Source organism: Hetaerina americana, unplaced genomic scaffold (assembly GCF_022747635.1).
Source record: "Hetaerina americana unplaced genomic scaffold, ioHetAmer1.1.p SCAF_3, whole genome shotgun sequence".
Taxonomy (NCBI): Eukaryota; Metazoa; Arthropoda; class Insecta; order Odonata; family Calopterygidae; genus Hetaerina; species Hetaerina americana.
In genome coordinates this window covers 38,234,086-38,260,109 of record NW_027286874.1, presented here as the reverse complement: position 1 = coordinate 38,260,109, position 26,024 = coordinate 38,234,086, and the positions used below count along the sequence as shown (strand labels likewise).

General features: G+C 36.0%; 2 protein-coding genes across 4 annotated transcripts in view; one reads left to right on the top strand and one right to left on the bottom strand.

The window, feature by feature from the left end:
* Positions 1-127: 127 nt before the first annotated feature.
* Positions 128-2,169, bottom strand: LOC139690964 (transmembrane and ubiquitin-like domain-containing protein 1). Of its 2 annotated transcripts, none has more exons than XM_071588636.1 (3): positions 2,102-2,169; positions 1,070-1,753; positions 128-829 (listed from the first exon to the last, which is right to left on the bottom strand). In XM_071588636.1, exons 2-3 carry the CDS (start codon positions 1,735-1,737, stop codon positions 430-432), a joined length of 1,068 nt encoding a protein of 355 aa, XP_071444737.1. In that variant the 5' UTR covers positions 1,738-1,753; positions 2,102-2,169; the 3' UTR covers positions 128-429. The 2 variants fall into 2 exon arrangements, with proteins under 2 accessions (XP_071444737.1, XP_071444736.1); XM_071588635.1 differs by lacking the exon at positions 2,102-2,169 and adding an exon at positions 1,842-2,087.
* ALiX (programmed cell death 6-interacting protein-like protein AliX) overlaps positions 2,170-26,024 on the top strand; it is a 43,699-nt gene continuing 19,844 nt past the window's right edge. The window contains exons 1-10 of one of the 2 annotated variants that reach the window (XM_071588634.1): positions 2,170-2,419; positions 2,582-2,700; positions 2,795-2,922; positions 9,380-9,533; positions 12,632-12,756; positions 15,921-16,022; positions 17,720-17,942; positions 18,961-19,084; positions 23,406-23,711; positions 25,149-25,338. In XM_071588634.1, coding sequence (XP_071444735.1) covers positions 2,214-2,419; positions 2,582-2,700; positions 2,795-2,922; positions 9,380-9,533; positions 12,632-12,756; positions 15,921-16,022; positions 17,720-17,942; positions 18,961-19,084; positions 23,406-23,711; positions 25,149-25,338 — 1,677 coding nt within the window. In that variant the 5' untranslated portion in view covers positions 2,170-2,213. The remainder of the gene's footprint in view (positions 2,420-2,581; positions 2,701-2,794; positions 2,923-9,379; positions 9,534-12,631; positions 12,757-15,920; positions 16,023-17,719; positions 17,943-18,960; positions 19,085-23,405; positions 23,712-25,148; positions 25,339-26,024) is intronic. The other variant, XM_071588633.1, reaches the window with a different exon arrangement.

Genomic DNA, 26,024 nt, shown 5'->3' with positions numbered 1-26,024 from the left:
ACGCCTATACTTTATTCAAAGACGGTCGATTGTCATAATATTTCGACAATCTATTTAGTTTTCAAACGTTAAAAAATTTTCGATGACACAAAATTATGCAAGGAAGTTCAGGAAACGATAATTTCAAAGGCCCAAATTCTAGTATTTTATTGGCATTCCAATCAATAATCTCAAACAAGCTATTTAACAATCTTTCATATGTGCACTTTAACAGAAATTAAAACAAATCACATTAATAAAATTCATAAATATATACAAAGTATCAAAATAATATCGTACAGCGACATTTTGCAGCAAGAAAGACATTGTGATGGTAATACCTGTACAATAACTACAGAAAAGGCTTACAAGTGTCATTACAAGTTTGCTTTAATGTGTAACTTTCATTACAATCAAGAACCAATAACAATGCGTATGATTAATTCACATTCATTGTCTTTCCCTTCCTTGATCTGGTAAGTAAACACCCAACAAGGATACAAAAAACACTCCAGTAAGACAGACAAGCGCAACAGTAGTAGTCGTGGTAAAAAGTTGTGCATAAGTATAGCGGCAGTACCAAGCTGCAACCAATATAAAGCTCAAAGACCCGAACAGATGATTGTCCATGTCCCACTCTCTGACATTAACGCCATTTGCTTGTCCAATATCCACTGAGTTGCCACTAGCATTGTTGCCAACGGGCCTTTGATTATGAACTAAACAATGAACTACACAATTGTCAAAGAGTCCGTAGTTTTGCAAAGTTTCACTATCCCTCAGCAGCACTTGTCCATTAAATATTAGGCGAACCAGTTTGTTGGTTTGTATCTCCAATCCAAAATGTCTCCTGAAATAGAATTGAAAATTGTTACTAGTTTGACACTAGGTTGGCCAAATTAAACGTTACTCTATAGCACTTGATACCAGAAACTACTCTTTAACGAGAATTGAAAGGAAATTAAAACACCGTTTGGCATAAATAATGCCAATTATAATAGAATATGAATATCAGTTATGGGCGAACGATGATTAAATATTGCAAATTATGATTACAGCTAATGGTTTCTATGTTGGAGGAACACATTACCTCTTAAATTCACCTAACTGCTCTTCGAGATTTCCAACGACTAACTTCTGGGTATCATTTAAATACTTGAGACGTATTCTGATGACTCCAGGTGAATTATCATCTTCCTCTGTGTTTTCATTTTGTGATATCTCAGATACAGTTACTTGAGGATCTGACACATCTCCTTCGGTAGATGCCTCAACATTACTAGCAGAACTTGCCTTGGCTGACGACGAAAGAGTTTTCTTTTCAAAATATGCCACTCTTTTTCTTAAAACATCCGATTCTTCTTCGTTGGATGAATTGGGCTCCACTCCATTTGTCACTTGTGTGTGTTCGCTGGGCGCACCTAAAGTGCGATTTATACTTTCACTACTCGAGTCTGACACTACTTCAGAATTTTCTTTGAGGGAAGTTGTCACATCAGATGAGACATTTTCGGTCTCCTCTTCTAAATTATTGGGAGAAGTGTTTTGTCCTGTATCTATTGAAGTCTCTCCTGCTGTATTGGTTGCTTGATTTGTTTCCAATCTTTGCCGTGTCATCATTTCTAAAACCAACACTGCCCGAACTAGAGGTTGTTCGGCAATACTCGTAGACCACCATGCCAGCAGTCCCACAACAACAATAAAAACAACAACAAAAAACTGAATCACCTCATCACCAATACCTTCTATCAATGTCATGCTCCCTCTTTTTAACCTGTAATTGAAGAAATAAAAATTTCAAAAAATCGTTAAGAATTAGTTACAACAGCAAATTCATTAGCTATAATGCGTTTCCTAATTACTTCAAGCGATGGTAACTTTTGACATGACACCTATTTGAATCGACTGCAAATAGCTTTAAGGAAAATAAACAATGGTAGAAACAGCTTATGCGTAGGTCAAAAGTATCTTGAATAACTTTAAACGCAGATTGTATTGTGCTGAAGAACAAAATCTTGATAGGCTCTCAAACTTGAAAAATTATAAACCTTAAAAACCAACAACGAAGATAATCAACCGGATAATACGTAACAGTCAAGGTGAATATATTGTCACTACTTGCCACTAGTAGGTGCTCGCTCGCGGTTAATTCGTCGTTCATTCGCTGTGTATTTCTGGTTCTGATGTAAAGGAAGTACTGAATGAGTCATTTTGTAACGTGACTTTCGGTCACAATGGCAGGGATTTTAGCGGTTCCGTTAAAGAAACCGTCCGATGTAGATGTAATCAAACCATTGAAAAATTTCCTATCGTCCACTTATAGTTCAAGCAATAATCAAGAAGATTACAGTGAAGCTATAAGCGAATTCAGTAAATTGAGAAGTAGTGCTATATGGCGTGCATTCGAGAAAAATGAAACGGCGCTGGAAATGATGAACTGGTTTGTGTTCTTTTTAAACATTTATATATTCATTTGGTAAATTAGCCTAGAGATTTTAAATAGTACTTCATTTTTCAATTGTGAAGCCTAGTTTTCGATATAATCATTGTGTTATTGGACCTGTCATGTTTTGTAATGATGTCTTTGTTTTGAATTTTGTAGCTACTATGATCAGCTAAGTGCATTGGAATGCAAGGTACCACCCAACGAAATCCAGATTCCTTTCAAGTGGAAGGATGCCTTCGATAAAGGCTCGATCTTTGGCGGTCGCATTAGCCTAAGTTAGTTAAGAATTCCTTATGTTACGGCAGTAAAAATAGAGGAACCAACATTTTTAATCACCTTCGGTTAAATTTGAAATATCCTTATTTTCAGCAATAACATCTCTATCCTTTGAAAGAGTGTGCATTTTGTTCAATATTGCGGCTCTTCAGAGTAGCATAGCGGCTGCACAAAGTGTTGAAAGTGATGAAGGTCTTAAGCTGTCGGCGAAACTTTTACAGGTAATTTAATTGTTTTGAATTTTCACTTTCAATGTCAGTTATTTAAGCCAACTTCTGTATGTTGAAATATGCCGTGATGGCAATAGTCAATTGTAAGATATACGGGGAGAATTACTGCTAACATTAATAATTTTCATCACTTTCCATAAAATTGTGATGAGTGGATGGAATGTTACGTCATCATGAATTGCACTGATGGCTTAAAATTACTGCTCTCTTTATTTACCTCCAAGTTCATTTAGAAATTAATCAACCAAACTAAAAGGCTCACAATATCCCATAATTTTTGCCTCATTAATTTAGTTTAATGGGATATTGTAATTTTTAGTTGCTTTTATCAACCCTGATATATTATTCCATCTATCCGAGATATGTAGGTAAAATCCGATGATGACATGTTATTGGTCCCGTAGAAATCGGGATAATTCACTTAAGTATGTTACAGTTGATGGTGAACAAGGCTATTCTATATAGTTGATAAGTTGAAAATTGATAACTTGGATTCGAGAAAGATTTTAGATTAATTTCTCAAGGGTTAAAAAAAATACATGAACTAAATACCAAAAAATACGCCTTAAATTTCAATGTCAATGGATTCTTCCATGGCCAAGATAATTTTCCCTTGAAGCAAATCATTTTCCAAGTACCTCCCATATTTATCTGGTGAAGATGAAAGGAAAGGAATTGATATTGAAATGTTTATTAAGTGGGTTAAGCATACTAGAAACATTTAACACTCTGCTGGCAGTTGACATGACCTTGATGCTGCAGAGTACATTGAAATTTTAAATAAGAATTCGGACCTCGAGAACTAAGAATTGTGACCTTTGTCAATGAATACTTGGTCCTGCTTTTGACATATAGTGTGATCAGACCATTTTACTTATCCAGATGAAGACCAGGAACACCTTGTGCCAGTGTTTGAAGGTAGATCGAAAGAATGAGTGACTATTCGATCAAGGCATATCCAAGTGAGTTGCGGTTGAGCAAGTGGAGTGACTTGTCATGCAGCAATATAATCCAATGTGTCTGGTTATGTGAAGACTTTAAATGCACATTTAGTAGACTTTAATGCTAACCCCACTTTTGTTGGAACTCTCTGGAGAAAGATTGTTCTCCAAGTTTCATTTATCACAGGACGATTTTTCAGTTACTTGTTGATATAGGGTGTGCAAGAACACAGGCAATGATTGTACATAGTGGCTCGTTTAGATGTTGTTGCTTGCAGTTTGGGATATCTATGGAAACAGGATTTCCACAGCAATTGATTTAAACCTTATTCTAGCAGAAATTTGAGGGGCAATCTCTCATTTTGAGGTGTTCTTCTAAAGGAAGCCACTATGAAGAACAGTCCAGTATTTTGGAGAAGCCCCGATTAGATTCACTCTGGAAGGAATTTGTGCTGAGAGCAATGTGTCATAAGGGTGGCAAACATTAAATCCTTGGGGCTTGTGAGAAGATATCCAGGTCATCATAAACGTACTTCACACAAATTTTGGACTAGCTTCTAGCCTTCTTAGGCAAATATTCTCTAAGGGCAAGGCAATAATAAGTGACAAAATACACTTATTATGGATAGGGGCTCAAAATGGCTGTGTGATGGAATCCACATATGGACATGTAGAGAAGTTGAAAATTTTGTTGTGGAATAGTTAATTATTACACTTTGACCCTTTAAAACCAATTATTTTGTCATGGGTTGCATCCTTTGTTTCTTTGGATGTGTCCTTAGTGAACAAGTGTCACTATAATGAAGTGCCCATCGTGTTCTATTCTTGAACCAAGAATAAAACTGCAATTATGCCCCAATGGATATGGAGGCAATCATTTTGAGAGTCACGGGAGTTCCACAGGTACATACATATATGGCCAAAACATTATAAATGGGACCAACAAAAATCTACTACCGAGTTTAATAGGAAGTGACCAACAAACATGATTAATAGTGTCTCAATGGGTCTTCGATTGGAGCCAACCTTGCATCTGATTGTACACTCCTTGATGTACCCGGGAATTCAATTGTAAATGGCAAAAGATGTAGTAGTCAACCCCTTTCCATTGCGTAGGAATGTGACACCACCTCGCTAGGAATACTTCTCTTCAAAATCCTTGGCAGATCACCAATATTGGCCAAAGTGATTGGTAGGATGACTAAGAGAGATCATTGGCTTTCATTTGTAATGAGCTGGGTGCTTTAGAGGATGGCCAGTGAGAAAGCTCATTACAGGATAAACTTTTACCCAAAGGCAACGTGAGTTATCAGCCTTAATGAGTGCTGATGGGAGTGCCATGAGATTTTTCAGGAGGAGGCCCTAGGGTGTGTGCTTAACACACTAGATGAGCCACAACAAAGAAATCTACATGAGAAGAATTCCGAGAAACTGTTGGAGATGCCGCGATAGTAACTTTTAATGGAGTCATCTGCTCAATGTGAATTACAATGCAACAATTCAGGGTGTAAAAATCATATGCTTTGACAGGGGTTCGAACCTGGATTCCTTGATGTCCGACCGAGACCTCAAGCCAGTTAAGCAACCAAGGCATCCCATTACACTCAAATATTTTAGGGGTTTAAAGGAACAAGATGTGACAAAAAGATTGTGCCATCAGTGATTTTTACACTCTGATTGTACATAGGACTTTGACAAGGAGTTACCTATCAATCCCTGAATAGGTGAAGGTGTGGAAGGCAGGATTTGATAATGCCATAATATACAGTGTGCACCACCAAAGACAACCTGTCAAAGTTTCATATTGATGCCACAAGGCCATTCTTAGGCAAAACTTTTTTAATAGTCGTGAATATGTACAAGTATTCCTAATGGCTGGAGGTGCTTCTAGTGAGTATGACCGAGTGCACTTCCACCATGCAGGTATTATATTGGCTCTTTACAGTCCATGGCATTCCAGAGACTATAAATTTGGATAATGGGATGCTTTTCATGTTTAAAGTTCTGAATTAGAAGAATCATTGGAATATGCCACGTTGCCATTCCCCCAAGACACTGCTACCTGAATTGGCAAAGTGAGTATATGGTATGACACACAAAGAATGCTCTCAAGATGGATTATCTGAGGGAGTTGGGGTCTGACTTGTCAGGTACCTAGGAGTGCTACCCACTACCACTTAAAGTGCAACTGGCTGAAGTTCAGAAGAGTTGCTGATGAACGTATGCCTGAAGACATACTCCATCCAGATTTTGTCCAGCAGATGACAGCAAAACAAGAGGACATGTAAAATGCACGTGCATGCCTTGGAATGGTTGCATATTAGGATCAGACATAAGCAAGCAGATTCAGGTATAATCAGAAGTCGGCTCCATCCTTAGTGATTGAATGCTTGGGAGCGATAACCTACATGGTGCAGACTAATGACTTTAACACATGGGAAATGCATGTAGACCAACAACTGAGAGCGTAGAAAGAGATACTGAGAATGGTGAATGCCAACATGGGGCAGCCGAGGAAATGAGGTCATGTTGGCAGATACTCTGGTCAATAGCAGAGTGAATCATGCAGAAACCCTTCCTAATGAAGAGAGAATGGATTAGAGGTTTTGCTTAGCACGAGAGGGAACCCATCTGGGGAAGGAACTCAATCAAAATCCACGGCTCTGAGTGCAATTAGCTCTAAATGGAGTGCCACCTGCCTGACTAAAAGGACTTAGTCTGAATTCTGTGTTGGGATTGGTTTGGCCTGAAAGGGAGAGATGTTTGTTGTCACACCACTGCTGTTTTGGAAGTCTATTTGTTGAGGCTGGTGCTATCTTTAAATTAATGTTCTTGCTGTGAAAATATGCTGTTAAATATCTTTCTTAAAATAAAAATGCACAGGCCATAAGGGCATAGGAAATTTAGAAATAGTTTTTAAGGGTTGGGTAATTTAGTGTCTTGTTAAATTCATTAAAATTGGTCTTTTCGGCAGACTGACTTATTATGAAAGTTTCATCACAAACTGTGACATGAGACTCTAATCTCTTTATTTTTTGGAATTACAAGTCTCAAATTCAATGAATTGTAATTAGTTTGTTTAAACAAAAATGTTCTGTTATTTTTAACACTTCGGTGAGTATTATCTAAGAGTAGGGAAAGATTATTTTTAATCAGTGATATTATGTAGCTGTTGCAGTTCCATGCAGCTTCTTGATTTCTGCATGAAGTCACATTTTCTTTTATTATTTTAGTATCTGTCATATTTCCACTCCTAAACAAATATTTGATGACAATACCATGCATACTAAGTAATATAGAAATTACATTAAGATAATTCACAATATATGATGATTCTTCAACTAGCCTAATGATTTGAAAATTATCATGTTGAGGAAACCTTATTTTGGTGTTCTGAAATTAAGCTCGAGTTATATGCCATTTTATGTAATTTTTTATTGATACAAAGCAATTTGTATTTTAAAACTTTTTATGAATGTCTCTTTATTTTTAATACTAATATCCTCATTGCTTATTACCGACCATATCAATATTATTGTGTACATTTTGAATGAGGGGTATATTTGAGAGGTATCATTGATGGTAATGTCCTCAAGTGGCTTGTTGCTAATTTGGCAAATAAAAATAATTGGAATCCTTGCAGTGGGAAAAAATCATACATAAATTGTGCTTTATTTCATTTTCAAATTTTATGGTAATTTTTGGATAAATTTAAATGTATTAATAATTTATGCTAATGTATCGTAGGTTTTAACTAGTTTATACCTAAAATAATTCCAATAATGCGTTCTTGGAAGTCTTGTTAGCTTAAGTGGATAAAGCACTCAATCGGACGTCAAGGGATCTGGGTTTGAATCCTGGTCAAGGCAAATGATTTTTTCACTCTGAAATTATTGCATTGTAATGGTTTATACTTGTTAATCCACTAATAGAAAATTTTGATTCTAAATTTCATGATGATAGAAGGAAATTGTCATTTTGCTTTGTGTTTACAAAATGTTTCATTTCTCTGTATTTTAGAAATGAATGACCGTATTTTCCCATCGATAAAGTGCGCGTTGTTTATACATTTGTGTATATGTTATACATATGTGTATGCGTATATATACGAGGGTCATCCGGAAAGTAGTACCCGTTCGTGCCGCATGAAGTGCTGACGACGCGAGTAGCCGCTGGACGAGGTCAGATAGCTTCAGTGGCTTGTCTGCCTTCTCTGAGCCAAGTTGCGTGACGCTAGCATTGCCTGTGTTGTTTCTGTGATTGTTTACAATGTTTAAAAAAATTGAGAACGCCGCCAGTTGTGAAGTGAGGGCAGTGATTAAATTCCTCAATGCATGAAACGTTCGCCCATGTGATATTCATCGCCAATTAAAGGAGGTGTATGGAGACAATGTAATGGACGAGTCGTCTGTTCGGCGGTGGTGTCGCAACTTCAACATGGGGAGGGGGAACACACACGACGATGAGCGTTCGGGGAGACCGTCTGTCATTACAGACCAACTGGTGAGCTCAGTTGACGAATTCGTGAGGAACGATCGGCGCGTCACAATTGATGACATCTGTGAGCATTTTCCCAATGTTTCTCGAACAATTGTTCATGAAATTGTTAAACACCATCTGCATTATGCAAAAATTTGTGCAAGATGGGTCCCTCGCGTATCTCAATGAGCTGGCGGCGAAGGACTATGCAGCAGGAATACAGAAACTTGTCACACGTTATGACAAATGCCTTAATTTGCTTGGAGATTATGTTGAGAAGTAGTTTAAAGTATCCTCTTTCAAATAAAATTTTTTATGTTTGTTAATATTTACTTTTGTGTCTTTATTTCACGAACGGGTACTACTTTCCGGATGACCCTCGTATGTTTATGTGTATATACATATGTGTATATGTTATACATATTATTTGTGTTCAGATGATCGAAAAAATGATGTGGGTTATGTAATAAAAATTGAAAAAAATCCAAATATAGACATATTTTTACATTCTCACATCCGATATAGACATTTTTACTCACACTATTTTTAATTTTTATGTGCATGTATATGTATATCAGATGCGCGGCCTCTATGCCGCGTTCAAGATAACTATGAAGCCCTGGTCACGCGGTATCTATATAAATTCATAATAACTACAAAGTTCTGGGTGCGCGTTATGGATGAGGAAATACGGTAATCCTGTGATATTTTTTTCAATTTGATTTCTATTCTTTTCAGTGCTTTAAAACATTTGGGTTTGGAGAAAATGTGTGTTCATTGATACTTTTTTGCATATTTTTACTGTTTTTTTTACGGTCTAGTTTTGTGTGAAAAATGTTTTATTCTCAAATGTTTTGTCTTACCCATGATTAATCGTTTGTATCACTAAAATATTAAATTTAGTATTCATCAGTTCAACACTGACAGAAGTGCCTATATACTTGTAATTACACTTCGCAATTCACTGAAAGACAATTTCATATTTCTTGAAGGATTTGTCTAATTTTAAAATTATGTTTTCTTTGAAGCAAGCTGCTGGAATCTTTAGCCATCTTAAAGGATGTGTGATGCCTTTACTTCAACAAAATCCAACTCCTGACCTGAACCCAGAAACTTTGGGGGCCCTGTCATCACTCATGATGGCTCAAGCCCAAGAAATTTTTGTCTTGAAAGCAATTCATGGTAAGTTTATGATAAGCGATTAAAGTAATTTTCTAAATTAAAGTAGTTCTTCTGCCTTATTGTTGTCACAGCACTGAAAATGATCTGGTTTTGCTGAGTTGGCATTTGTGAATGGTTGGTTGTCCTGACTCTTGCTGATATCCATTCATCTGTCCTCTGTACCACTATCATCAATAGTCATTTTACCATGAACTTAATGATTTGTTATATTTAATATTTATGGGAAAAACAGCAGTAAAGAGTAAAAGAAAAGTCTGCAGTCTCTTGCATGTAGTCCAGTGTGTATATTCGTTGATGTGTAATTATAATGTTTATGTATTAGCGTACTACTGAAAATATTGCCATATTTGCTGGCATATAGGATGAACTTTTTCCCTCAAAATATACCTAAAATATGGGGTGCATCTTATCCACCAGTAATAAAAATCATGAGTGAAATTCCTGAGTCTAAAATTTCTGGCTTAAATTAATATGCATTTATTCTGTTTAATTTTAATCTGTAGTGAAAGAATAATTTTGAATAGTTTCCTAATTTTTTCCTATTCTGTAAAAAAATGAGCTTGCTGATATATTTCATGCTTCATTGCTGGAAGAGCAAAACTGCCTGTAAAATAGATTTCAAATCCACTGGACTCTTAAGGTTACCATCTATCCAGTGTGTGTGTGCATGATTGCATTTCAACAATTGACTGACGACAGTGTTTTAATGTTGAGCTTCGTAGATTCATCCAGAACATCATCTGTATTCTGTGATATTTTATGTTGAGATTTCAGTTCTCCCTATAATTGACCGTCTCCTGGGAGTGATTCGACATCATTAGATCCAAAGGAGCAAAAAAAGTGACTGTTAAATATTATGGTAATGGGAGAATGCATCACACAGTCATGTTGTCTTTCTATGCCAATGGAACAAAAATATTGCCTCTTTTGATTTTCAAAATAAAACCTTGCCCATGGAAAAGCAGCCTAATGTTGTGTGTGCATGTTTTCCTATGGGCTGGATAGATGATAGGGGGATTTAGTGTTTGATGGACCCTGTGTAGTAGTGTAGACCTCCTGGTGGATTGTGAAAGAAACCTGCCTTGCTGGTATGTGATCAGTTTTGGAGTCACAGCACAGAAAATGTGAGGAATACAATCAACCATTTGAAAACTTGGTTAGCTATGATTCCAGGTGCCTTACCAAGTTTGCTTCAACCATCAGATGTCTACATTAGTAAACCAGTTAAATGTTTCATGAAGGAGAAATGGAACCGTTAGGTGGAGGGTGCAGATTTTGAAGTGACCCAATCAGTTCCAATGCAATTAAGGAAAAGGCCTAGCATTTTCAGATTTGTCAACTGGCCAAAACTTTATGGATGGTGTTAAACGGTGAGAATTGTAAAGTCAATCAAGAAATGTGAAATTGGTAACTCACTTGATGGCACTGGTTATATGCAGACAGAGCGTATGAAGAGCATGCCAATAATTCTTCAGCCCTAGAAATGAATTTCTGGGTTTTGAGAAAGAAGATTTAAAGAGCCCCACTTCAATTTGTCCTGATACCTTTGTGGAATTTTTTTCTTAAGAAGTTGCATAAAAAGGGGGTGCGGAGTGTTATACCCTACTAAATCCTATGCACTGGAAAATATGTTATATACCACCTATTTATTATGAAGACTTTTCATCATTGCCATGTCGGAACAAATTAACCTGTAACTTATATTAGGGGAGTAATGAAGTTAGTGTGTCCCTTGAGGGTATGGCAGGTGGTGTGAATTTAAGCAGGAAAGGGTATTGACTATACCCTTAACATCCATAGCCCTTCCTGAAGACATAGCCACCATTGCAAAAATAGTGGTGGTTATTGGTTTCACTGAGGAAACCATAGATGAATTAATGACAAAAACAAAAGAAATCAGCCCTGAGAAAAATTTATACCTCACATCCCATGGAACAACAGTGTTGGTGACGTGTAAAATATTGGGGAAAGCTTCCATCATAATTGAAAAACTCCTGAAAGGATTTGACATAAAAACAGCATCCTACAGCAAACAAAATCTCAAAAGCCTGCTACCATTGGTGAATGACCTTATGGAGACACTTCAACAGAGTGGAGTTTATCACCTACAATAAATGTAAGTCTTACTGCCTGCCCAATGTACGATACGAGGCATCATACTTTAATCAGATGGAAAGAAGTCTTCGGTGTGAACAGAGGAACATTGCTGGGACTTTAACAAAGGAATGGTAGTGTTACAGTATACAGCCCATCTCCTCAGCAAGGGTCATCATGTAGACCTCCTGCTGCAAATGATGTGCAAAGAAGGGGACATGGATGGGCATCCACAAACAATTGGCCATACTGACGTATGTTCAGAGAAAGGAAACTATCACTAATGACCACCTTTTCCCTTTCCACTCTCCTCTCCTAGGCATTTCATGGTTACTAACACTTGTTAAATGAAGAACCTAATGCATTTTTCCACTGTTCTTAATTTTGGTACTACTAACAAACCGAACGGTATTAGGGTTAACCCTGTGAAATTTATCCATGATGGAAAGGAAACAAACTATGCAAATTTCACTTGAATAGAGATTTATTCACGTCCCGGGTTTCAAACACTTAATGTCACATTGTAATGTGACATTAAGTGTTTGAAACCCGGGTCGTGAATAAATCTCTATTCAAGTGAAATTTGCATAGTTTGTTTCCTTTCCATTTTGGTACTACTAGTTTCAATGCTTAGACGTCATCATCAAAACCATCAAATACATTACTAACACTACCTAAGAACCATTAATAACTTCTCCTTCATACTCTGAAACCAGTGACTAACCACCGTATGGTAACTTCTTCCCCCTCCTGACCTCCCTCTCTCCTCTCACATCCACAACCACCCTGGTCCACCCACATCCTCCACCCCCCCATTCTCTGCGCAACCAATTGTCAAAGTATATATATGGTGTGAATTTCTTGTAATCAATCTAGATTATCTTCTGGTGTAGTGAAACTAGTGTGCAATATATTGTTTCCTCTGGAAATGCAAAGTCATGTTGATTCTTCCTTCATACATTATTTTTATGTTGATTTATTTTAAATTGTAATTAAATTTGCAGATAATATGAAAGACATGATTATTGCCAAACTAAGCTACCAGTGTGTGGAGATGTATGATGATGTTGCCAAGCAATTACAAAAGGAAATGCTGAGGCCTTTATGGGATAGAGATTGGATAAGCACAGTGAGTAATAAATTTTGCGGTGATTTTTGATTATCATACAAATTTTACTAGATCAAATACTGATTAAATTTAGTTTTATTATAATGCAGTGAAAGTTTCCAAGTTTAAGGGACTATAAAAATATATCTCCTTAATTAGCCAGGCTGTTAATAGAGGGACTCTGAAAGTCACAATATCTGTGTTTGCATTAAAGTTGATAGTTCTATGTCCGAGGAAATATATAGTATGGCACTAGAACTCCCTATTTTGAAGAAATGCTTGTTAATGCAATTATCATTGTTACAGAAAAACAGGCCAATTCATTTGTTTCTTCATATTTCTAAACAAATTTAACCATTGCTGAGATCAATAATTTTGGAGTTTAAAAATCAGTCGCCATGACTGGTATTCGAACCCGGATCCCTCAATGTCCAGTTGAGTGCTTTATCCAGTTAAGCTATCAAGGCGTTCTCTTAAACTCTGAAATTTTGGGGCTTTTAAAGGAACAAGATGTGCTGGCAATTTGCCCCCTCTGAATAGTGTGCTCAGGAAATGATTCAGTGTTCACAAATTTATCAACAATTGGTCACATCTACTATGCAACAATATTTGCTCAGATGCAGAATATTTTGTCACCTCTGGTGATCCCCAAGTTGTGCAATTAGTACATTCCAACAACTGCTGTATTAGTTTAAATTTGTGTGTGCCAAAATTTACTTAAGTAATAATGCTAGATCCAGAGGGATGCAGGTAAAAGCTCACAGCATAGTTGATTAAGTATGCTGTAAACTTCAAGATCTCATCAATTTGCTTCATTTATAATTATAAAGAAACAATTAAAGGTCCCTGATGATGTACTTAATTAAATTCAATTAAAGATATAGCTATACTTGACACTTTCAGGCCTCACTGTTTGCAATTGTTTGATGTCCATATTAATCAAGACATAATATGCAAATAGAGCCAGTGTGCAGTTTCTGCCAGAATGGTATATCTAGCTTCATATTAAAAACCTATCACAATTCTGCAATATCTGAGTGCCGTACAATGTGGCTACTCAATCATGTATTAACATGCAACTCCTTTATACTAATATAATTAAACATTTTATTCTTACTCGGATGTTGACATCAGGCCACTTACCCTCATCTAATGGAATCTCTAATTTTGGACCTAATGTGTTTCATGTGTGATATTTAGGTTTCTGTAATGCTGTGTTGATCTTAAGAATAATTTTCAGTTCTGCTGTGAAAGGATTATCTTGTGGCTCTCTTATGTTTCTCCCATGGTGCAGCAGGAACCTCTTTAGAGTTTAGTCAGTGAGTGGGCTTTTCTTTGAGTGATTCTTTTATTATCTCGCTTTCAAGAAAATGCTGTCTTCTGTTTCTCAGAATTCTCTCATGGCAATCACTTATGCTACCAGTTTTCTCACCTTCTGATATTAGTGATTTTCAAGAGCATAATATACAATTTTATCATTAGTGCCTAAGGAATACAAAGTGGTTGTTGGAGTGCCTATGTGGAACTGCTGCATGATTGAAAGAACTCAATATAATTTGTGATTCCACATTAAAGAATGATGCTGGTTTCATTCCTGTATAACAAATTCAGCTTAGTTTCAGAATTCATCTACATTTATTTTATGCATACTCGGGTGGATAGGTGGTTGGTTAGTGCAGTGGAGAAGGGGTGGGCACTGAGGGATATTGTAATGGAATGGGCAATGATGTATGTGCAAGGCTTGGTAGGGTGTCATCAATTAGTGGGAATGGAGGAGGGCCTGCATATTTATTTTATTTTTATTTAAGAATTTATTCTTGCAAATAGGAAATCAACCTGGTGGCAATGGTTAAGTCTGGTCAACTGTAACTCTTACAATGGACATACACAAGAAGAACAGATGGGAGACAAAAAGTTTTTATGTACAATGACAATTAAAGATTACCAACCGCACATTTACCATCACCCATGGATTATGTTAATACCATATGAGTTCATACTCTGCACCATCCATTGTCACTTTCCCTCCACTCTGGACTCTTCAATTTCATATACCGTTCAAAATCACGCACCGGTAACACATCATTCACTTTTGCAATACAACTTCTAACACCGTCCGCATCACTTACAAACAATTTTTTATTAGTACAATAGTATAATACTCACTGATCAATGAAGTTAATCACTCAGTGGCTGCTTTATACTTATTCTTAAAACTCCTAAAATTGGATGGAAAGGGTTCAAACAAACCTCCAGGCAGCTGGTTCCAATCAATAATAATTCTGTTTAAAAGGTAGTTGTTTCTTATTAGTTTTTTGCATTCTTATTTTTATTTTAAAACTATGGTCGATTTTCTCTTTAAGTTTGGTTTGTCTACCTCTTTCCATTAATCTTCCCACACTTTGTCATTTTTTCTCATATCAAGGCCTTGTGGTGGGTATGGAAGTAAGAAAGGGAGTAGGGGGATGGGTAAGTGAGATGGTATGCAGTTTTTGGGGTTGATAATTTAAATTTTGGGAGATCCAGGAAATGTACATCATTGATGTGCAACATTACAAATTACATAAAGCTAGGTACAATGATTTCAAATTCTTCCAGAACATCCAATGTAATCTGAGCAGATTGGGGTGAGCATAAGTTTGAATCATTTATTAAATTAGGATTATTTATTGGGAAATTAATACTATTAATGAAATTCTAATGTTGCTGTTTTCAAATTATAAATCATCATGCCAAACAAAAAAAAGTCATTTCTAATGACTCAGCATATAATTTAAAGAATAAAGTTATTAAATTATCAACCTTAAAGAAAATATGATTAATTTTAGGATTAGGAGATTATTATGCTTATTGAGTGGCCACTATTTCATTGGCTAGCCTTCTTTCATGCCATCTAATTCCAATTTGTTAAAATGTATTGATCAGTGCATGTCAAGTATAATATTTAGTTTTACATTTATGTTGCTATTTTTTTTACAAATGTACTTTTGTTAATTGTCCTAGTAGAATTATTACACCAATAAAAGAATTATCTATTTTTTTGATCATTTACATATTTTCAACTTTGAGGGAATACTTGATTATAACTTGTATGTGTATATAATTGATGTTTAGGTGTAAATTTAAAATGCCAATTATATATCTTGCCGATGATAATATTAATGAAGGATTGTCACCATTTCCAGGTGTGCACAAAACAAGGACTATATCAAGGAATAGCTGATTATCATAGAAGCTTAGTGTGCAGAGATGCCAAAGAAGTTGGTGAAGAAATTGCCCGCCTAGAGGTTTGTTTTCAATGTCACACTGTATTTATTTAAGATAGAATTAAGACTTGAGAACTTCTTCTATAAAGATGGAATGAAAAATTCTTTAGTTTTGACTAAATGGTGTAATGGAAATGGCTGATGTAGGTAATTGAAAATATTCTTTGCAGTCTGTTTTATGTGTGGTTTGACAAAATATTTGCTGATGTAGTTCAAACTTGATATCCCCAATAGTTTTTGCTTAGGCTAATTCTTAGATTAACTATGCAGTAAACCCTCGCTAATCTGAAGGTTGTCTGGATAAACAAAACCATGCTCCAAATGATAATTTTCAATATCTTTTCTTAACGTCCTTACTCAACATCCCTGTCATCGGATACCTTCTCCTTGTCAAAGCTTCTTTGCCAGATGTAACCATTCTTCTGATGTCCCTACTATTAGGTCCATCTTGGTCCAAAACGCTTACACGATAAGAATACACACTGGTACATAGGTGTATTGGTCTTCTAACTCTAATTTTCACCCTCTGATTCGATTGTGTAACTTAGCCTTCCTTTTTCTGAAATACCTTTTAATGTTTTTGTTTATGTTGATCTTCATCCTAACATATCACTATGATTTTCTAATATATTTAGCAATGATTGGTAACCCCTTGGTTGGCTGGCTAACTAAATTTTGATAATTCAAAAATCTTTTGTGAATTCCCCACCTCTTTTCACTCCTGCCATCACTGTCTCAAACCCCTCTCGATCTCTGCTATCCACCATACACACTTAAACAGTCAGGGGCATGTACAAGTTGTGGATAAGTCACCTATCCCTCAAATTTACTCTTATCCTCTGTAATATTTTCATTAATTCCTCCAGTTTACTCAATTGAATACCTTCTAGAAATCCTAGAAACAAACAAATACATCCTGATTGTATGTACTCTTTTATGTTCCTTTCTATTAGTGACCTCTTTTAACTAGTTAATATTGCAGACTGTAATGAAGAATTTGCTTAATAAAAAGATAAATTATTAAATGCTGCAAAAAATTATGTATAATGTATGATATAAACAGAAGTTCAATCAGAACTTGCTTTGACTTTCATCATCATCAGTGAATTGCCATGACAATTCTGATGTCTTGTTTTACTGCATACATTCCCATAATTGGCTAATTATTTGACAAGTTATGACATAGTTGATAGCAGTTGGTGGTTAAGAAACTTTTATATTATCATTATGTCTGGCTGCACTTCATTTTGCATCAAACGACTCCTACCCATTGGTAAAGAACTCATGTAACAAAAAGTTTGTATTTGGCTTCTTGTCAGAATATTCTGACTAACTTTTTCATATTATTGCTCATGTATTGAAACGTACTGCTCAAGAAATAAAACTTAATTATCCTTAAAGATCAAATTTTCTCATCATCATTTAATCTCATCCATTTTGAAGTCAAAAAGTTTGGTTTGCTAATTCTCTCATGCCAATAGAGATGAGATTTTTCAAATGGGAAAATTAATGCATTATTGCATTAATTTTTTAAATTTTTGAATAATTATACTGTTGATCACTAGTTTTAAGTCTTCTATCATCTGTGGTATTAATGACTTTTCCTGTAGATGAAATTTTCTATTTATTGAAAACTGTCATGTACCTTTATTGATCAAAAATGCCTTTGGAGGTCAGGGGAGAAAAATTATCATGCATAACCTTTTAATTATTTTTAGGTATCCTTATCAGCGATGAAGGTAGCCCAGCAAAGTGCCGTAAGAAATCCACTTCTGCAAGACTATTTAAATAAAGCAAAACTAAATCTAGTGGAGGCAAAGAAGAACAATGATTTCATCTACCATGAAAGGATCCCAGATCCAAAGTCATTGCCGCCTGTGGGAAAATTTTGCCCTGCCAAAGCTACACCTCTTCCAGAAAGATTTAGTGCTAATTTTGCAGGTATTTACTGTGTTATCAAAAGTGACTTAATTCAATTTTATTTTATTAGCGGTATTAGCTATATCCCTATTTCCTCTGTTGAGAGAAAAATTTTTCAAAATTTGTCGTAAGTTGGTCAAGGCTTAATATTTTTTGAATGGCCCCCATGGCAAAAGTGGTACAGTGGAACCTCGCTTAATGAGCACCTTGCATAGTGGGTAATTTACATAATGAGTAAAAGTATTTTTAAGCAATGGCTTGCTGAACCATTGACCTTTTGGGAGTGACAGGGAGAGAGGGAATCCTGGAATGATTGCATGACTGCTGCTTCAATTTGTGTTTAACACTTGTTTCACTAGCATCTAGTTGTCATTTTTTCCAATTTTGTTTTCAGACGAATTATTTGTGATTTTTTTGGGCAAAGTTTATATAATATTGTGCAAAGTTTTAATAATGTCCCCGAAGAAAAATTCTTAGAAAAGTGAATTAAGAAAATATTTAATATTATTGAAATATACTTGTTAGCCAATATTGCGCATGAATTAAAATAATATATTGTTTAGGTCGTAAATAAATAGTGATATCACATTATTTTATATATCTTTTTGTAAAACATTGGTAACATTCTGAAAATAATAACTAATTTTTTGTAAAAAATTAGATATTTAACAAAATTATAATTCTATACTTGGAAATAGTACAACCCTTCCTTGTAAAGCATACCTAAAATTAAGATAGAAAACAATAAGCTCTAATTTATTCCCTGTGTGAATACGTAATGGTACAATGAATTTGGCATGAATAGCACATTGCATGGCACCATATCCTTATATCCTTGAAAATCATCTCTATTCCCGGCCAGAATCACCAAGTATAAGCATCAGGGATAAAAAAAATTGATTCTACAAAGTAACCCATATTTTCTGTGCATAGTTGCAATCACTTATAAACTAGTCTTGGAATTGAGTAGTGAAACCAAAGGCTTAAACTTTCCTTTCCTTTAAATGTACTGAAGTCTGCATTTTCAATTTCATTTTAGATTTATTTGCTGCATTGGTGCCTGTGGCTGTGCATCAAGCAATGGCTGCATATGACTCGAAGAAAAATGAAATAGTCAATGCTGAAGTATTGAAACTCCGTGAGAACACTCAGCTTTTAAACAGGTAATGAATGGTAACTATGAATGATAGCAGGCGAATGAATGGTAACTATGGCCGTATGAGTATTATGGGAAAGATTAACCCCAGCTGTACTCTAAATGGTGGGCAATGGATATGGTGAGGGAATATTCAGAGTAAAAATATGAAATTAAATTAAAAAATGATAATGGGTTAAGATCAAACAAACGATTAAACCAACATGCGATAACAAAACACACACTAACTAAGGTGTACTAGCTAACACTGACCCTTGCCCTTAGCAAGTACTAAAACACACAGGGCTTACAAGGGATTTCTCCCAACTCCAGGTCTACCAATCACATGTAATAAAATAAATGCAAATTAATCATGCACACACTAGCTTGGATATGCCAAATAGCATTGATCGTTGCCAATCTGAAACATTCACGCACAGGGCTTACGAGAGATTTCACCCTACATCAGTGGTCCACCAATCACATGTAATAAAATAAATAAAAAGTAAATATAAATAAATCACTCGCTCTTTAGCGTGGATATGCTAAATAGTAGTGACCCTCGCTAGTCTCAAACATTTACACACACAGGGCTTGCAGGGTTTTATGTACTCACGTTCTGATGAAAGAGTTACATAATCCAGTTCCAATTCAATCAGAACTGGCGTACATGAAACAAACCGCCGTAATAAATGGTTATAACCCAAATGTTATTCATATGATCTTCAAGAAACAAAAACACAAAAAACTGCTTCCAGAAGGCACTACACTACTACCCACAGATGAAAAGAAATACTATACATAAAATTACCTTTCTGTCCCACACTGATTAAGTACTTGCATCGATCTTCAAAAAAACATGGTAGACATCCCACATTTGTCACAACAACAAACTCAAAACACTTTTAAGAAACCCAAAAAATCCCATCTATCAACTCCAAAAATCAGGCATATATGGGATAATTTGTCCCGAATGTGTCCAATCGTACATTGAACAGACACATAGAAACATTCCCACATGGTGTAAAGAACAAATGGCTTGCTACTGACAGGCCATACTGAAAGATCAGCACTTGAGAAACACATGTATCAACACTCACACAACACTGATTGAGAAATTTAAAACTTAATTAGCACAGTACGAAACCACTTATTTAGACTACCATGAAGCATTCGCATCCTCTGCTCCAAAAACAAACTCATGAACCATGACCAGGGTCCCAGCTCATCATTCTTATTCTCGTTAGCAAAACACCAAAATTACCCTACTTAAAAACACCATTAATGACTAGGCTGACCTTGACTATAATCCACTCCATGGCTTTCTGCCCCATCCCCCCAAGTAACAAAATTCCAAACATGATCATTCCTTACACCCTCCCCTTCCGCCATGACCTTTCCCAAACTGCCAACATTTGACCATTGCAAAACAAACAGTATGTATAAGATACTAGACACGAGACAGCATCATTCCTTCTCTGAAGAGGACTGCTTGGCAATTGAAACACTGTGTCAGTTTCCAGGCACCTCCCTTCCCCTTCCCTAAGTGCAAGTTACTGGACTAATGTCGGAAGAGATTCCATGGAAGACCTGCTTGTGTGAGCGAGATTTGCGAGGGTTAAGGCATTTATGAATACCTAAGCCAGAAAGTTACTGGGGTAGGGAGAAATCTTACGTAAGCTCTGTGTGCATGAGTGAGACTAGTGATGGTCAATTTTATATCTAAGCTAGAGAGTGTGTGGTTTATTTATTGTTATTTATAACGTGTAATTGGTGGGCCACTGACATAAGAAGAAATCTCTGGTAAGCCTTGTGTGTGCAGGTGCCTGATACTGGCGAGGGTCAATACTATTTAGTGTATCCAAGCTAGAGTGTACATGGTTTATTTACTTGTATTTACGAGGGTCATCCGGAAAGTAGTACCCGTTCGTGAAATAAAGACACAAAAGTAAATATTAACAAACATAAAAAATTTTATTTGAAAGAGGATACTTTAAACTACTTCTCAACATAATCTCCAAGCAAATTAAGGCATTTGTCATAACGTGTGACAAGTTTCTGTATTCCTGCTGCATAGTCCTTCGCCGCCAGCTCATTGAGATACGCGAGGGACCCATCTTGCACAAATTTTTGCATAATGCAGATGGTGTTTAACAATTTCATGAACAATTGTTCGAGAAACATTGGGAAAATGCTCACAGATGTCATCAATTGTGACGCGCCGATCGTTCCTCACGAATTCGTCAGCTGAGCTCACCAGTTGGTCTGTAATGACAGACGGTCTCCCCGAACGCTCATCGTCGTGTGTGTTCCCCCTCCCCATGTTGAAGTTGCGACACCACCGCCGAACAGACGACTCGTCCATTACATTGTCTCCATACACCTCCTTTAATTGGCGATGAATATCACATGGGCGAACGTTTCTTGCATTGAGGAATTTAATCACTGCCCTCACTTCACAACTGGCGGCGTTCTCAATTTTTTTAAACATTGTAAACAATCACAGAAACAACACAGGCAATGCTAGCGTCACGCAACTTGGCTCAGAGAAGGCAGACAAGCCACTGAAGCTATCTGACCTCGTCCAGCGGCTACTCGCGTCGTCAGCACTTCATGCGGCACGAACGGGTACTACTTTCCGGATGACCCTCGTATTTTATTGTGGGTGATTGGTGGGCTGCTGGCATTGGGAGAAATCTCATGTAAGCCCTGTGTGTGAATGTTTTAGACTAGCGAGGGTCAATACTATTTAGTATATGCAAGCTAGACTGTGCATGGTTTATTTACTTGTATTTATTTTATTACATGTGATTGGTGTTGGCAGAAATCTCTCGTAAGCCCTGGGTGTTTGAGTGCTTGCTACGGGCAAGGGTCAGTGCTAGCTAGTACACCTTAGCTAGTGTGCGTTTTGTTATCGTATGTTGGTTTAATCGTTTGTTCGATCCTAACCCACTATAATTTTTTAATTTAATTTCATATTTTTACTCTAAATATTCCCTCACCATATCCTTTGCCCACCAATAAGAGTACGGCGGCAGTTGATCTTTCCAATAATAGGTGCCGAATGGTTTTTTGGGTTGTTAAATGGAAACCTCAATTAATGGCAGTGATAATAATACAGAGACATGCCTAGTTAGTTATTTTCATGTATGGTGAATAAAATAGAATTTCATAGTATCTGTTTTTGAAATAAATTTACTGAAAAAATGTGAAAACGTATGTCAATGGAGAATAATCATGATACTATTTTATCCATCCGTAATGCATATTGATCTTCCAGATTATTTATTCAACTTAATATTGTTTTTCAAAATAAATCATTTTCAAAATTTGAGTTGTTGGCAAAAAATGAAGTTAATTCCCAACTGTACACAAATTACACGTGTGATGAACTGAGTCCACTGAATTTGCTTATGAAATTATCATTTACTCTTTGCTGTTATTTTTTGCCCACCTGCAAGTCTTCTACCTTGGTGTCATTTTTCCACTATTATTCTCTCGCTTCCCTTGGTTAGACTCGAGTGTGTAGCCAGTTCTTGTTAATATCCTTTATATCATGCCTTCTATGAATTGTATTATCATAATATTCTCAAATATCATGAAGAATATGATTGTTGGTGTAATTTGATTTTCCCATATTTGAATCTACTCAAAATCCAGAGAGCCATTTTGTATGCATTTCCTCCATTGTCATATTGTTCTTGGTTTTTAATTTCATAGTCATAATTAATGATAATACCACTTAGTCGTCTAATTTGTTTGTCCTTATGAATGCAAAGTGATCAAATGTTTCAGGAAAAGGTTCCAAAGTTAAATTATTGGTATTAGTTTCATTTCATTTACGTTAATTTTAAAACTGACTATCAAAGAAAAGAATAAGAACCTCAGTCAAATCAAAGAAAAGTACCTTTGCTCATTTGTATTTTTGAATTTGTTTGAAGAAGAATGAAATCATGGAAAATAATGTTTACCTGGAAGAATGAAATCATCAAAGAGAATTTTTACCTGGAGTGTATCTGCTCTAATTTTGGTGCAGGAGGTATTTTTTTTTCAATTTGCAAAGATTAAATATGATAATTAAAATACCTGATTATGCCGTAAGTCGGTGAAACGAGTTATACCGTATAATAAAATCTGTGGAAAAGTAAGAGTCTTTCTTTTTAGTATGGATGATAATTAAACCTTGTAGCACTCTACCTAAATCTAAACCTTGCCTGAAAATCATAGTATCTTCCCAATTAGAAATTAACTTTTTCAGAAGCAATTCAAAAGCAGAAGGGCTCATGTCCAAGGATTTTGGTGGATGCCCTGCAGTTTCCCCTTTTCACCTTCTAATTTACTCTCTTTAGCATACTGGCTTCTCTCAACCTTCCTGCGGCTATTGAAGAAACTACTGGTGACTCACTGCCTCAGTCATTATGTGAGAAAGCAGATTATGTTCGTTCTGCAAATGGAATTGAGTGGCTGGATAAGATGATCAAAGACCTACCAGATCTACTGCAACGGAATCAAGACATACTCGATGAAGCTGATCGCATGCTTCGTGATGAGAATGAATCTGACTCCAAGCTTCGCACTCAGTTTGGAGATCGTTGGACAAGGACACCATCTGTAAAGCTCACAGAAACTTTCCGTTCCAACTCTGAAAAATATAGGTATGTATATAGATGTATGGAATGTCGATTGGTGTACCACCTGAAGTGTTCTTTTCATTTTTACAGTATGAACTCTGATGGCTTTGTAAACCAAATTTTCTATCTTCAGGTGATAATTTAGAATTCCTATGGCCATCATGACATTATTATAATATTATTTTTTATAAGAAAAGCAGTAATAGGATAAGCAAATCCAAAATTTCCAAAGCAAAATTGCTCCCTTTAGCTATGAGGTCAGTTCGTCTTGGGTACAGGCCATTATGCATGGAGCCCACTCACAAAAACCAAACTATGGTAGGACCAACTTGGGTGATATCAGTGGCACCAACAGTGATGAAAGACAATTCACTAGAAGCATATAATCAACCTCTGAGACCACTATCTCTGAAGAGATTAATTATTTTAAATAAGCAATTAAAAGGCCACACTTATATTCATAAAAGGCTCATCTCTATGGGGTATGGTAGATGCTCTGTAGCTGCCCATTTTTATCTCAACCATTATTCAGCAGTTTCATTTCATTGCTTTTTGCTGCAACTGCTGGTGATATAACTTCACTTATCACTACCATGCTGATTCTGTATCCCTGAAAGGTGATGTTCTCCATGGCAAAAGTAGTGATAATGGGTGACTGCAATGGGACCATGTTCTCCAGGGGAACAATCATGGAGAATTCATGGTGGGCGATTCAATGCCTTCAGTCATGATCTAATTATTGCATCTTTTGGCAGAAGTTGCAGTCTATAGACATTTAATATTTTTCTAACTTTTTTGGGTTACATGCTGAATGCTTACAGAACCTGATTTAGGGAATCCCCTCTTTCCATGTCACTGCGATTCCGCTTGCACACATCTTACGCTTGGGATTGGCTCTCTAGGTCAAATTTTTGCAGTAAACAATGGCATTGTGAGCACTCTGCTTTTTAAAAGTTATTGTTTATTAATTATCTCTCTTACAGTAAACTGTAAACATTACATATTGTGTTTCCATCCCTGCTCCAAGATATTTGCAGTGCCTATCAGCAACCTTGGTTGGAGGACGTTGTGTGATAGGATAACCTTCAATCCTGAGTGATGTGAAGTGCTTTAGTTTTCTGTCAACAAAAGACTTAATGTATCCTTGGCATCAAAATTATGAATAACTGTAGATTAGTAAAGAAATTTAAAATTTTGAAGAACTTGGAGTTGTTTTTTGGAGTTTGTCATTTGGAATCCAGTGGTAAACTCCCATATTTGATTACACCAAGTTTTGTATTATTTTACCTCATCCATGTATAGAAAATTGGTACAATTGGGAAAATTGGTACAATTGGGAAAATTGGTCTTTTGGAAATTTGAAATGTTTTATAAGTTCTGCAGTGGATTTAATTGTGTATAAATATTTGAAATTATTCAAGATGCCATGTCTGATTGTGTTTGGTTCCTCATTGTTTTCAGAAAGATAATATCAAATGCAATAAGTGCTGATAAGTCTGTAAAGGAGAAATTTGGAAAACATAGAGCAGGAATAGAACTTCTTAGCAAAAGTATGGAGCAGCTGAATGCATCTGTGCCTTTGGGGGGGCAGTCCAGTACACCCCAATCCAGCCAAGGAGGTGTTGCAGAAATGAGGAAACTAATGGAAGAGGTAACTTGTTTTTCATGCTCCAGAGTGTGATGGCCCTTTATTTTTGTAGTTGTATTTTCTATTACATGTAGTTGTCATGTTCATCAAATTCTGAAGTTTAAAATAGAGTGGGTGAAGAGAGTAAGGAAATTCCTGGAGAAAATTAGGAAAACACAGAGGAAGTGGATGGAGGAAATATTGATAGATAGTGAGATGTTGAAGGGCATGATGGAAGGGAGAATGTTGGGTAAGTGGAGTTGAGGAAGGAAGTCAGCTTTATAGACAGCATGTAGGTAGGTAACATTACAAAGGAGTGAATGATGAAATAATATTGTAGGATAAACGAGAGGAAGTTGTCACGACACAAGTTAATTGGCATCTGGAACTCTGAAAACCCACATTAGGTAAAATACCTTGAATGAATTAAGTGAATAATGGTCATTTTTCAGTATTCTTTAATTGATAGTAAATTGTTATGCTTTTGCTAGCTGAGATTTCTCCTTTTGTATAAAAGTAAAATTCCAAACTCAAGTAAAAATAACAAAAATCCAGTGGGGTAAGTGGGAGAGTATACTTTTAGTTATTTTTCCCGCATAAGCCAGTAAATAAATTAGCAATTGGCTTACGATCAATATCGGCCATGATCCATGTAAATGATTAATTATGATAACCTTGAGAGCCATCATGCATCAAGAGTTATCTTGATT

Bases quoted from the DNA above. Each gene is read 5' to 3' on its own strand.
- LOC139690964 (XM_071588636.1), bottom strand. From the start codon at position 1,737: ATGACATTGATAGAAGGTATTGGTGATGAGGTGATTCAGTTTTTTGTT. The intron at 830-1,069 runs GTAATGTGTTCC...ATTCTATTTCAG, and splicing joins CAGTTAGGTGAATTTAAGAG to GAGACATTTTGGATTGGAGA.